Source organism: Populus euphratica, unplaced genomic scaffold (assembly GCF_000495115.2).
Source record: "Populus euphratica unplaced genomic scaffold, PopEup_1.0 scaffold179.1, whole genome shotgun sequence".
NCBI classification, from domain to species: Eukaryota; Viridiplantae; Streptophyta; class Magnoliopsida; order Malpighiales; family Salicaceae; genus Populus; species Populus euphratica.
In genome coordinates, this window is record NW_011500059.1 from 298,540 (window position 1) to 313,541 (window position 15,002).

Below are 15,002 nucleotides of genomic sequence, written 5' to 3' on the forward strand. Positions count from 1 at the left end.
CCAATATTTTGATATTTTAATATTAAAAAAAATATCTTGATTTTTTTAAGTTAGACTATATTTTTTATTAGTCATCTAAATTATTTTTGAACTTACCAAATCGTTTGTATTACATCAAGAAAGCTCTTATATAATTTATTTTTAAAATTAATTAGAAAATAAGTCGAGTTGAAAAGTTTTAAAATTGGCCAAAATGGTTAGATATTAATATTAAATAATTATTTTATAAATTAGATATATATTTTTAGTTTAAAAAATATCTGAGTCGAGTCATAAACTTGTAAACTACTATAGTATCTAAGCAAAATCAGTGTATCATAAATTGAATTAAAACAATCACAGATAGTCTATTTAAATGGTAATTTTATACACAACTATTTTGAAAAATACAAATATGTGCGCAGTAGATATGGGAAGGTTGGATGACAAATTTAAGGAATACGGGGGCAAATCTGAACATTTAAAACAATTCATGGCTATGATGAAGTTTTTTCAATTCAAAGGGGGCAATTGCACTTCTTCTCTTGCATGTAAATCCAACCTCATGGTATTTGAATCTTCAGCATAAAATCATATTTGGAATGACTGTAATATTTATGTTGCAGCCAAAGCTCATGGAATTAATTATATTTATAGATATTGCATCAATATATATAAAAAAAGACAGTGCTCTAAACTCCAACTTGAAAACCTCAAACTGAAAATAGTCTTCTCTTTATCTTTTGAAACCCTTCAGAAACATCTGTGTTGTGTCTGAAAAGTATCCCCCTTCATTGATTTTCAGGTTTTCTCTTCCCCCATTACTGGTTGTTTGAGACATTTGCTTATGTTGAGATCCTAGCTAGAGGCTCGCCAAACGAGTGCACGATTATATACTGAGATCACGCGTTTTTAGATTTTTTACAGATAACCTGGAAAGGCTTAATTAACTTGAAAAAAAATGAATACATTGGCTAGCTATGTAAAGCCAGAGGTCCGAGCTGATCTCTCGTGCATAACCAAAATGATCATGAACAACTATCTAGGTGATGGCTAAATAATAAAAATTTGAGATTAAAAAATTTGCTCTTTCTGTGGTCTCAAGTTCGAGTCCTTGATTACTCATATAATGGCCGCTGGAGGCTTACATGGTCGTTAACTTCAGGATCCGTGGGATTAGTCATGATGCGCGCAAACTGGTCCGGACACCCACGTTAATTAAAAAAAAAAAATTGATCATGAACATCTGTATTTTGAGTCCTCTCAAACTTATCGAAAGTTCATATAATCATTAATTTGAGAGCTTGTAAAATTAATGGAAATATACATAAATTAATAAAAAATCCATATTAATCTAAAAAAATCCCTATTTTGGCCAAGTCGAGCTCGGTTGTTGTCCTAGTTCTCTTCTTGAAGCTGCTCCAACGCATTACTCCCTATGTGATTTCATTTTTTATGATTATTTTGCATCCAGCGCAAAGAAGAATTCCAATGGTCTAATATCAACCTTATACGGCTCTCCCCTCCACTACAAAAACTCCTCGAACGGTAGTGTCTTCTCCTTCTGAACTACTTTTATTTTTGCAATCGGACCCCAGCACCGCAACTAGATGGCCATGGACTTGCCTTCGAAGGCAATCCGGGAGCCTTGCCTGGCCGATGTCTACCACCAGCTCTGTTCAACAGAACTGGTCCAGAAAACTGGTCGAATCATATTGCTGCCCAAGGTTTATAATGTAGCCCAAACCCACTTCAACCCATTTCCAAATAACAATTTGTGAGCCTGAACGGTAAGCCAGGCCCACAACTAAACCCTAAAAATATCTATCCATGTGCTCCCTCTCTGCAGCCTAAAGCCCTAATCAAATCCCTCATATTTCTCTCTGCCACTTCAACTTTTATCTCAGTGGCTACCTTTTCAACTGGGTAAGGAACTAATATCCTTTCTTTGGATTCTTTGGGGGGTTTTCTTGAATTCATAGTTTGTGTTTTTTTCTTTATTGGTTACGTGAGTTGATTTTACGAAGTTTAATTCTTTTCTTATTTATTTTTTCAGTGTGAAGGCTAGATTTATTGCGAGTGAAGAAAATGGTGAGGCCTTATGGTAAAGGGCACAAGAGAAAGAAGAAAGGGGAGAGGTATGATAAAGAAGAAGATGAAGCGGAAGATAAACAAGTTGAAGAAGAGAACACTGATGATGAGACCGAAATAAGCGCACAAGATGCTGAAGAAAAAACAGAAGAGGAAAGAGAAGAACTACCAGAATTGGAGGGCTTTCCTGTTGGCCCAAGTACTCAAACTGCCAAAAAACCTGGGGTCATATTTGTGCTGGAAAAGGCATCTTTGGAAGTTGCAAAAGTTGGAAAGGTTTAAAGACTAACTGTTCATTCCAATGCTTGGTTTTTAAGTAACTTACTGGATTCATTGTATGGCTTAGTGTGGATTTTTTTATTAGTGATATACAGGCTTGGTGTAATGTTTTGAATTTGGGTTAAGGGTTACAGAGAGTGATTTTTGAATTCTTTGTTGCGATTTTCATGAACTGGGGTTTTATCATTTTGTTGGAAGTTTTCATTTTCATCTGACTGGTTTTGTTTGTACAGAATTACCAAATTTTGAATTCTGAGGACCATGCCAATTTCCTGAGGAGGAATAATAAAAATCCTGCTGATTACAGGCCTGACATCATTTATCAGGTTAGTGTCTTTTATTATTGAAAGCACTTATTCTTCTTCGTTGATTTTCTCCCACACTGGTGAAATCTCTAGGTGCATTTTTTTTTTTTCCTATCCTAACTAGAAGTCAAATTCCTGAGTCATGTTGCTTCTTAGACCAACCCCATGACCGTCTCATAAGCAGGTCCAACAGTATCAAAACTAGTCAGAGTATTGTTACTTTGCTTGGCATATGTCACACTTGTATTAATATCATTGTTGCTAATTCCAGGCTCTCCTATCCATCTTAGATAGCCCATTGAATAAGGCTGGGTGTTTGCGAGCTGTATATGTGAAAACAGATAAAGGTGTTCTTTTTGAAGTCAAGCCATATGTTCGTATTCCAAGGACTTATAAGCGTTTTGCTGGTATTATGTGTAAGTTCAGTGATCCCCTCTGATACTTCTCTACAGTGTTGGTATATAGCGCTTCTTCTTTTTGTATATAGCTTTGTATTTGTTGTTTACCACCCTGCTCACTATTGCAGTGCAGCTGCTTCAAAAGCTTAGTATTGCTGCTGTTGGCAAGCGTGAGAAGCTTTTGCGCGTGATCAAGAATCCTGTAACCCAGCACCTACCTTTAAACTCTCGTAAAATAGGTGAGCTTTAATTTTTATGGTTTTCAAAGTCATGGTATGGTACAGGAGAGATAAAGGTTGCTTGCTGTTGTATCAGGCTTCTCCCATAGCTCAGACAAATTGGTCGAAATGGAGAAGTATGTAGCCGGAGTTGGTGGTGACACTGACCTTGTTTTCGTGGTATGCTAAAAGTAACTTTAGTACTATAAATGCTCTCTGTTGAGAAATTTGTAACCTTTTTAATCTCTCTCAATAATTTTCAGGTTGGTGCTATGTCCCATGGTAAAATTGAATGTGATTATATAGATGATTTTATATCAGGTAAGCTCTTTCTAGATTCATTTCTTTACATCATCTTATGCAGAAATCATGCACAGTAAAAATCAATAGTGATTAGAGTCAGTTTCTGATAAAGAATTTGGACCCAAAGTTCATGTAACAAAGAGGAGCAAAATTTTTGCTGACGGCATCAGACCTAAACATATTTCTTAGCTTGAAGCATTCTGCGAAGAGTCTTTGATCAAGACTCCATGCAAATTAATGCACAAGTCATAGCAAATAGGTTAAATCTATTGATTGGGTATAAATGCAATCGGTTACATGTATAATGTTTTCTGGCATCACTTTAGAACCTCCGAATGTCCTGCAAACGGATTTGCATTTTCATTGTTGTGAAGCTGAGACAATGTCCTACTGGATATCCTGTCTATATTTGACATCTAGGGTTTTTGAAACAGAAATCCTTATCGTTTATTCTTCTTTTTTGTCCCTTTCAGTTTCAGAATATCCGCTGAGTGCTGCCTGGTGTATTGCAAGGATATGTGAGGCTGTGTCAAAGAAGTGGCGTGTACTGTAAACTTTTCATGTTTCTGGATTTCGTCGACGATATCATTGTTTGTACTGTAAAACCAGTCTTGAAGTACATGTAAACCAAACCGAAGTCCAAAAACAATTTGATTGGCAATTTTAATTTCTTTAGATGTTTCATGTTATTCTTGTGCTTAACCGAGTAACGCACATCAAATTTCTCTAATCCCCCTTTTTTTTTAGGAAAATAACTATTTGGTTATTATTATTATTTGATATTTAATAGTGTAATAGAAAATAAATTAAAAAATATTTTCTCGTAGTATTTGGTTATGTTATGAAAAATAAGCTGAAAAATAGTTTATTAATATTTTATTTTTTTTAAATTTATTAAAATAATAAAAAATAATTTTTCCAAATTAAAGTTAAATAAGAATAGAATTGAAAAATATTTAATTTTATAAATTATTTTAAATAAATAATAATAATAAAAATAATAGAGTTTAAATTTAATAGATAAAAAAAATAAAGGATGTTGTCAATTAAAATAATAATTTTATAAATTATTAATTAAAAAAATAAAGATCAAATTTGATAAAAATTTTAATTAAAAAAATAATAAGAAAAGTAAAAAATAATTATAAAAATAAGAATCAAAATTAATATAAAAATTAAATTAAATTTTAAGGGATAAAATTGAAAAAAATTCAAATAAAATATATAGCAATTGAAAGTTTAAATATCAAATTTGACACAATTAATAAATAATATGATATTTTAAAATTTTTTATAATGTCTAAAAAATATTTTTTATTTAAAATAAAAAGAGAATACTTTATTAGATATCAAGCTAAATTTTTTTAAAAAAAATAATATTTTTCATTGACTAACTTTTTTGATGATAAATAAACATAAAAATTTTGAAAAGTAGATTTTGAAAACCAGTTTTTAAAGAAACAAATACAACTTTACTTAACCTAAAAAACACCTGTGACCCAGAGTTTAATTAGGATTGGCTTCCACGAAACCTAGCAAATTAGTGAATTAACCCGTAACTCAGTTGATAATCAAGCCGGAACTAACCCAGCATTCCACTGAAAAAGCATGTAAAATAATCTGTTTTTAAAGTCTGCCTAAAGCAGTTGGCGTTGCAATCCTGCAAGTTAACAGATGATTTCCTGAGGAAATTTTGTAACTATTCGTAAATTATCTGCTATGCACCAGACAAATCATATGTCAATGTACATTGTGCTGTGATGTATCCTAGATCAATAATTTGCTAACATACAAAAATTATAGACAATCATTGTTTCGTTTGGTTGATTGATGATCCGTTTCTTTTCCCGTTAACGAAACGATTTGCTTCTTGAGGATTGAGGGTGTCAATTCCACGGGACGGTAACTGGTTCTTAAGCTTCTTTGAAGCTTCCTCGTACTTTCTGTTCGGGAATTCCATTTCATCTATTTCCAGTTTTCTTCTCCTTTCTCAATTTTTATTTTCTAATAAAAAATTGAAAAATGTGTTTAGTTTTCAAAAATTTTGAAGAGTTGTTCCACAAGATCAATAACTACGATACAAGGATCAAAACCATTATTTATAATATAATAGCCATCTTAATATAATAATTTAACTATAAAAATATTATTTTTATTTTATTTAAATTAAAATTTATCATAAAAGAGTTTGTGCCTAGTAACTCCATAAAAAATAGTATTTTATTAGAATACAGATAAATAAATTAATAACATTAACCAGATATGAAAATATAAAAGAAAATAAATTTAATGTTTTTTGTTGTTAAGAACATAGTAGAACTGTCTGAGAAAATGAATTTGTCTGGATTGAAGCACAAATCAGGGATACCCTTCCCTTGATTCAAAGGAACTATAAAGTATTGCTGCCATGCCTTAACAAAGAAAAGGAAAGAGGTTGCATGCCTGAGAAAGAAACATTGGAAAAGACATGCGAGATTTACATGAGAAATTATCAGGTATTTGGCAAAGAAAAGGCTGTTCTATCATTCTTATCTGCTCTCGTCTTACACTGTATTTGGCAAAGAAAAGGCTGTTCTATCCCTCACTACCTTCATTGTTATCTGTTCTCGTCTTACAGTAGTTATTATAGCAGCAGCTTTTTCTTAACTACAGACTACAGTTGAGAACACTATGCACAACCTCTTCCTAAAAGTTGAGGTAAAACTGTACAGAAGGGAAGCCTCTTAAGGATTGTCATGTAAGAAAAACTCTCTCAAACGTGCACACCCATCCTCTGTGCGACCTGCACCAGCAAAATCCAAAGAGAGTTCACACTTTCTGTAAAGCAGCTAATGTTGACGATGATGAATTAATAATAATCGCAAACAATGACAACAATGTGGTCCAAAATGGATACCGACTTGTATTATGCATAAACAATGGCAAATTGCAACCTGAGTCATTGTTGCAGTAAACTGAGTCCAAATACTAACTAGAGCCACAAAATAGATACTCCAGAAACAAACATATACGTTCCATGTCAGATCACTATCCTCGTAAAAAATTTCAGTCATTATGCCAAATTTTAGCTATATTACTAAAAGGATAAATGGGGTTGATTTCTAATTCCCCTGCAAAAACTGCATTCCTGTCTCCATCTCATTATGAGAGGTTCTAGTAATCGAATCCTGTCATGAGATTTAAAACACTGAATTCCAAGAAAAAATAATACACTCTCTTCCTCATTGTCGATTTTCTCCTATTTCTTTGTTGATTACTGAAGCTTACCTCCTTGAAGGAGTGGACATCACTTCCCCAAAGCCAAGCATCGCATCCTGCATCTCTCGCACCCCATATATCATTCCTACGATCATCCCCTACATGCACAGCATCTTCTGGTTTTACTTCCAACAACTCGCAAGCTTTTAGAAATATTGTTGGATTTGGCTTCTCTGCTGCAACCTGTTTGGTAAAAGAGAGCAGTGCCAATACCAAGGAAATTTATTCTTCATCTAATTTGCTTAGCTACATGAAAAGATTCTAAATATAATTGTTGGAATATCACCAAATGCAAAACACTTCATGCATATGATCAATTATAAATGCAACAAAAATGAAACAAAATTCAATTATTTGAAGATCGGATGTTAAGTTTATCTTCCAACAAATCAGTTTCATTCTACTTTAGTTTACATAATAATATGGAAAGAGTCTAATGCCGACAACAGACCTTTGACCCCTTTGAAAATATTCATAAATGAACTATGAGACAAGAAACCAAATATACAAATATGGACCAACTTAGTTTCTCTTTTTCCGAGTTTCTTAAAATCATGAGTAACAGACTACTGGTGAGCAACCTTTGCAGAAAATATCTACAAAAATGGTCTTATTAGTGACATACAGAATATGGAAGAAAAAAGATCGTAAATTGTTCTATGCATTTTTTTCTCGTTTTAGATATACTTCTGTCAGAAAGTAAGGGAAAAGATCTTAATGCATGTCTCTATGCGTGTCATGAAAGGAGGGGTGTGTGTGTGTGTTTGGGGGGGGGGGGGTGGTTTTTTTCTTACTTCAGCTGAAACTGCCACAGCATCAAACCAGTGATCACAGTTTAAAGCCCGCAAAAGAGGTCTAAGTCGGGTGTCAAAGTTTGACACAACAGCCAATTTTACACCTGCCTTTTTAATGGCCTCAAACACTTTCTCAGCATCAGGATCACAGAGGTGCCAGGCCTTGAGATAAACACATGAAAAGTTACGACCCAAAATATAACAAATGATATACAAAGGCGAAAAAATTTCTATTCTCCAACAACCTAGCATACCTTTTCAGTGGTATAGTAGTTATAAAGCTCTTCAAAGTACTGAGTATCTGAGCAGCCGGTGGAAGAACTGACTATATACTGCCAGAAGGGCCTCCCATCATTTACATATCTGCAATAGAATGTAAAAAGAAATAAAAATGTCAAGCTGTACACCGCAAGAAAAACAAATTGTCTCCAAACATTGCACGCAATTTCTTGGGAGTTTTTACAGAAGAATTAATTGGCATCAGAGGACCCCTGAAAAAAAAAACACGACTCTGTGATATGGCCATTGTTCCTATATGTATTCATTTTCGAGTCCGAGATAATATTTGACAGACATGCACATCCATGCGCAACCATTGTCCATTCTCATGTAGACAATATGACTTTGAACATAGCACCTAGGTAGGGACATCCTAGGAAGATACTGACTGGAAAAAAGTTTTTGACTTTAATAGACCTTCAAAAGAAGAGAAAAAAAAGGTGAGATTCCATGGATCACATTCTGGAACACATTCTTGGAATTTATTCCATAATCCATTTAAGGATATTCATAATTGTTTAACAGTCCAGTCTGTCCATATAACATCAAATATTCTTACGAACCAAGCCCTGCACACTAAAAAAATGAAATGCTTTAAGCCAAACTGACATTATTTCCATAATAATCTCGAGGGATCATGCCTAAAAAAGTTTTTTAAAAAATGAAAACAGGCCACGCCCTTTCCTAGTACAATAACATTCCAAAAAATACATCAAAGCAAATTTGCATGAGATCCTAGCAAAATTACTATTATTTGTCTATTCGAATCATTTGCAAAGACATGATATGCAGTGGAAGTTGTGAGCCACTTGCATATAATAATTCTAGATTTTGTTACACATGTTGAATCTGTATAATATATCTGCCAAATGGAAAGAAGGTTACCAAAGAACCTGACTTGTTAGCTGCATTATTTGGCTTATTATACGGAAATGGAATGAAGACACTGAATGAATCAGTATAACAAACACAACGTAATAAAAAAGACTCATGAAATTCTTTGCTATCATTATTTTGCAACAGCAATTCAGCAGTATATCATAACTAATTCCTTCTAAATGGGAAAATAGAAAAGGGAACAGACCTGAGACGAGATCTGCCCCAAGGCTGCCCATAAGCCCATCTGTATCTTCTTAGTATCTCATCCTCGGAGTACTCCACTCCGTACTTCTCCCCTATCTGTCTATATATCTACAATAACAAAACAACAATTTATCACTGTATGCATCTGAAAATCCGTTCACATATATACAAGAGAACCATAAAAGAGAAAATGTTAATACCACCCAGAATAATTCATCCAAAAATATTGACAAACTACACAAAGGGAAAGCCACGAGTTATTCGCCATATATACCATATAGAGCAAAGTTACATACAGAATCCATGAATGACATAAAAATTCAGGCTTTCCTCTTATCTAACAGCTAATCTTTCGACTCTATTGGAGAGATAGAGAAAGATGGCAGCATTGAAATTAAGCTAGAAGCTGATTTCACAGATAATCAACAAGCTCTCAAAACACCACCCAGAATCTTTCTGAGAAAGTCAAGAGAATAAATTAACTAACCAACTACAAAATTCAAAACCCAACATATCAACCAAACCACTAATAAAAAAAACAAAACTTGAACACAAGCACCACCACTTGAAAAACCCACAGCAAAACACAATCCATGCAACCAAAAAAACCCGAAAACCAGAGCTAAAAATCACAAAAAGAAGAAAAAAGAAGACAGCTCTACACATTAGCACCTGAGCCATAGGCTGTGAGGGAACCACAAGAGTACCAACAGCGTCAACAAGCAAAGCTTTATGTGTAATATCACCATACAAAGACTTCCTATAATCCTCATAATCCTTCACTACTGCAGCTGCAGATGTTGAATACTTGGCCAGCCCCTTAAAAGAAGACCCAGATCCCATTACCCTCTGAGCTTTGTCTTTAACATTACTAATGAAGGTTCTTGAAAGAACCCTTGTTAATTTTTTTCTTGCTGCTTCCATCACTGCCTTTTTAGCTACATTCAATGTTGGCTTGGGGTTCTTTTACGTGTGTTCTTGAGTTCTGGTTTTTGTTCAAGTGGCAAGCAGGGCTTGAAAGCAGGAACCGTTGAAGAACTTGAAGAAAGACAGAATCTGCTAACGTGGGAGCTTACAATAATGGTCTTAGAGGGATGTTTTATTACGTTTTTACCATCCATCTGATTGTCATTTGATTTTGTGTCGGGCTTATCTTCTTGGCTTTTGAACAACGACTATTAATAGCTCACAAGGTAAGATCAAAGGAAGATTCCAATTATTTTTTTTAGAGTTACTTGCAAGTATCTTTATTTTTTTAATGATGATTATTAACAAGTTTGTATAATAAATTACAGTATACTTGTAGGATTTCATTTGGGAATTCTTTGTTTGATTAATATATTTTTTATTTAAATTACCACCTAAAAACATTGTATCGAATTAATTACTTACTATTTTAAAAGAAAAGTAATTGGATAACAAATATAAGGAAGATATATTTTTTTATTCTTTTTATTTTTAAAAAAATACAAGAACTCAATTCAAAATTGTTAAGACATGTATTTATTTAATATTATTCAACCAATTTAGTTTTTATATTTTTTCTGTATGTATCTCTTTTGTCAGCCAACCTAGATGAATAGACAAGGATAACCTCCCAGCCAGTTCTACGTGTATTGAAGCGTGAAGCAACCCTGCATCAGAGACGAGGTGGCATCCAATGAAGGTAGTTAAATACCATGTCACCAATTTCCAGCGTTGCCACTATATCAATGTTGAATTTTTTAAGCACAATAAGATAAAATTCTAATTATTTAGCTAAATCAGTTAATTGGTTCAAAATGATTAGTGAAATTAGCTAATTAAAAATTTAAATATATTTCAATAATTAAATTAAAAATTATAATTATTTTAAATTATTATTTTACTTTAGTGTAACTAGATCTTTTCTTAAATCTAAACTTATTTTTGCTAGTTTATAAATATTTTTGTTAGGCTATTAATGTGATTTGTTTTTAACAAATTTTTATTTAGTAGTGGCAAATTCATACTTAATTGATCAGAATTATCTATTATTATAAACCCGATTATATTATTAATATTGAAAAATAAGGGGCAACTACCATGTAACAATAACTTTTTAAAATTTTAACTTATGTATATCTTTTTATTATACACATTAAATAAAAAAAATATATCTTGACTCATGAAACATATTTGAAAGAAAAAGTTTATTAAATTATGATTTTTATATAAAATAATTAATTATTTATACAACTAGATCTAACTGGTCGATTGATTGAGCTAAATAATTAAAAATTTTAACCTATTATATTTTAAAAATATAACATTTATTAAAAATTATTATTTTAAAATGCATTTTATTGCATTTTTAAAAGGTAAAGATATAAAATATATTACTTTACCTAATCTTTAGAAAATTTTATTATTCCACCAAAATTATTAAAAAATTATGCTATTTTTTTAAAAAAAATATCTAATTGTATTTAAGTACTATACCCTTTTTCTTGCTCTACATCATATCATTCTGGTCTACGTACGTGACAAAATGATGAATACATACGACATAAAAGTCTAGTAAGCTTTAGCAATTTTTTATTCATGATTGATTGGTTATATACTTGTCAAAAGTATTTTTAAATATTTACCTAACTAGATAGACAATAGCAGAAGCCTTTTTTTAATAGATTGGTGGAAGTATAGACAAGAGTTTTGGAGCAAAAAGCAAAAGGGCAATCACAAAATAAGAAATTTTTAAAAGGAAAAGTACAAAAATACCTTCTTGGAAAATTAGTTGTGGTTTCAGAAGTCTAATGGAGGCAATAACCATTCATTCAAGTTGGCGTAATGTTTGTCTTTTCACATTGACATACACTCCCATCAAATTTAAAACTCCATTTATAATATATAAAATATATTTAAGGATCGAATAAGAGTCTCTAGCCTTTAAAATATACAATACTAGCATCGGTAAGAGCGTTTTGAAATTGATTGACATTGCTGTATAAAATATATTTAATATTTGTTGGTATTGTGATAGTTTTTATTTAAAAAATATTTTAATTTATTTATAATTGACAAGATATTTTTCAAAAATATTGAACACAATTAATATAAAAATACTTATTATCAAATTAATAATCTAGAAACATAAATAATCAATCATATATAATTGATATTAAAAACAACTATATAATAATGGAGTATATGTTTTCAATTTTATTGTATCTATAGAATATTAGAGTTATTTTATATAGAAATAACAGTAATGAGCAAAGCTTTTGATATGAAATTTCATTATAAAACATGAATTCAAGTATTCCATGTATCAACAAATTAAATTTACAATTGTTTATACATTCATCCAACATCATCATCTTTCTCTCTAATATAAACATGCAACATGAATAAATAGAACATTTTAGAATCATTAGGATATGAGATTGTATTTTTTTTTAAAATTCCCTTGTGCTACAACATGCAACATGAATAAATAGAACATTTGTAGAATCATTAGGATATGAGATTGCAATTTTTTTTTTTTTAATTCCCTTGTGCTGCTGATCTACACGTATGATTTTGTTATCGCATTCTATATATAGCATCATCAACAAACCCTTTAAACTTCAAGACACTTAATGACAACTGGGAGCTCCATTGCTCATGGCCATTCTTACCTCTGCAATGCTTTTATTTGCAATTAATTGAAAAGAAGAACCATATCTGCATGCTTGCCACCATGCCGGGGGAAAACAGATGAAGAAAAACATGAAATTGAAGAAGAAAGGAAAGCCTTTTTATAACCATTCGTGTTCTTTTCTCTCGTTAAAGTGAAATTGATTATAAATCCTCAATTACTTGTTCATTCGTATGTTCTTTAATTTCTGTGATTAAATCTTAATATTTACAAAGAATTTGAAAACACTATTGAGATTTTTCTTATTTTGAAAGAAAGAATTTCAAATTTTAGACATAAGATGCGAATTTGGAATTTCTAAAATCACATTTATCTAAGGATTTTTTTTTAATTGTCGCTATTACATTTTACACCTCAATTAATATGTACATTTATTACTTATTTAAAATTTCATTCATTATTGAACTTAAATTAAGAAACTCGTTGTCTTGCATTTTAAATTCAATACATGAATCGATCTTTTGTTTGAGAAATGCTATCTTTTTGTATTAATATTCTAAAATAAATTATAATTAATTTTTTCAAATAAATAGTATTAGATAATAAGTCATTTACTTAAAAATACATCAAAATAATATGTTTTTATTTTTAAAAAAATTATTTCTAAAATCAACACATTAAAATAATCTAAAAACATCAAAAAAATATTAATTTAAAATAAAAAATTTAAAAAAATTAAAATTCTATAAAAATACTTTTAACATATAAAAATAAACACTATATCTTATAACAGCCTTTTCTTCCATTCTTACTGTATATATACTCTGGTCGACTGATGTTCGAGTATGAATATAAATCTTCGTTTTATAATACCATCTCAACTTCAAAAAAAAAAAAAACGAGAGGGGAAAACTCAAGCAAAAATAATTATTTAGAGAAACATAGCACTTAAATTTTAACAGACATAGCGAATGAAAAAATAAAAATTACTCTTCCAAGCATTTTTATTTTTTAAAAAATTAATATAATAAATTAAAAATCTTGGTATAATAATATCATTTCCAGATAATATCACACTTTCATCTTGTTATATTTTTAAAATGTAAATTTAATTAAATATCATTATTTATAAGCGTAACAAGATAGTTATTATATTTTAAAATAGTAATATTTAAACATGTTATATTTTTAAAATATGACAACTATCGACTGATTATATATGACTATATATAGTTGTATAATTGATTAATTATTTCATATAAAAATTATAATTTTATCAATTTTTTCTTTTAAATATATTTTATAAGTAAAAATATTTTTTTTTATTTAGCTTACAAACTCAAAAATAGACGTCAATTATAATCTTAAAAAGTCATTGTTGACACAATATTTATCATGGGTGATTCTAAACAGTTAGATATAAGATCTATTATAATTAAATAATGATATACTCTATAAAGATTATATGTATAACCTAATAGATATATTTATAGATCGGTATGATAAGTCCAAATCCAAAAAAATTTGGTTGCGCCAAACTAAAATAATAGTTTAAAAAAAATTATAACTTTTAATATAATGTTGAATTTTACTTTAATTTTTTTAAAAGTTTTTAAAAATTATTTTTAAATCATCAATCTTTAAATTTTTTAAATTTTGACTTGAAGCTATGGTTTTTTTATATAATTTTATGAATTTTATTATAAATCATCCAAAATTTAATTCTGAAATTAAATAAATATATGGTTGTGAAACATGAAATTAATTGAAATTTTGTCACGGTTCCGACAGCGACATCCCAAAATTTACAATTTCACTGAAATTTCTTATTTAGATGTCATTTCACCATTTATTTGATGCTAACTGGCCCATTTATTTGATGCCGGCCCATTTATTCTTCAAAGCGACCGTTCAAGCAAAACATTGCTAGCCACACGAAGCAACTCCAAGCACAGACCACTGGATCTATGTCTGTGGTTAGAATTGTCGAAGGAAAAGCCAGAATCTTACAGAGGACCCATTTTCTGCTGCCAGAAAGTCACATTCAAGATTAGTTCTTGACAAGTCCTCAACAGTGACACTGATGCTCCTTTCAATTCAGTGACAAGTGGCCCTTACTTGACTTTTAAATTGCGTGCAAGTGTAATAGTAATTAATTTTAAAATGATTTTTTTAAAAAAATATTTTTTATTTTTTAAACTCCTATATTAATATATCTAAATAATTTAAAGCATTAACATTTTTTAATTTAAAATAAAAAATGAAATTTTAACAAAAAAATAAAACTGAAACTCACTCATAAACTCCCAAAGACATATATTGGATTCTAGACCAGCATCTGTAGCACCTAATATCTTGAAAACTCCATAAAAAGGTTCTTCAATCCACTGCCCCATAGACGATAGCACAAAACAACC

General features: G+C 30.5%; 2 protein-coding genes across 3 annotated transcripts; one reads left to right on the forward strand and one right to left on the reverse strand.

Annotated features, from left to right (window-relative positions):
• Window positions 1-1,798: 1,798 nt before the first annotated feature.
• Window positions 1,799-4,301, forward strand: LOC105108005 (ribosomal RNA small subunit methyltransferase nep-1-like). The gene is made up of 8 exons (XM_011002133.1): window positions 1,799-1,905; window positions 2,036-2,346; window positions 2,583-2,675; window positions 2,926-3,070; window positions 3,181-3,291; window positions 3,368-3,450; window positions 3,534-3,591; window positions 4,047-4,301. The coding sequence occupies exons 2-8, from the start codon at window positions 2,068-2,070 to the stop codon at window positions 4,124-4,126; spliced, it is 849 nt and encodes a 282-aa protein (XP_011000435.1). The 5' UTR covers window positions 1,799-1,905; window positions 2,036-2,067; the 3' UTR covers window positions 4,127-4,301.
• Window positions 4,302-6,124: 1,823 nt separating this feature from the next.
• Window positions 6,125-10,132, reverse strand: LOC105108006 (haloacid dehalogenase-like hydrolase domain-containing protein 3). 2 transcript variants are annotated; one of them, XM_011002134.1, is made up of 7 exons: window positions 9,660-10,132; window positions 8,989-9,095; window positions 7,880-7,988; window positions 7,626-7,787; window positions 6,841-7,014; window positions 6,651-6,740; window positions 6,125-6,355 (listed from the first exon to the last, which is right to left on the reverse strand). In XM_011002134.1, the coding sequence occupies exons 1-6, from the start codon at window positions 9,909-9,911 to the stop codon at window positions 6,675-6,677; spliced, it is 870 nt and encodes a 289-aa protein (XP_011000436.1). In that variant the 5' UTR covers window positions 9,912-10,132; the 3' UTR covers window positions 6,125-6,355; window positions 6,651-6,674. The 2 variants fall into 2 exon arrangements, with proteins under 2 accessions (XP_011000436.1, XP_011000437.1); XM_011002135.1 differs by lacking the exon at window positions 6,651-6,740 and having other exon boundaries at window positions 6,132-6,355; window positions 9,660-10,130.
• Window positions 10,133-15,002: the final 4,870 nt, after the last annotated feature.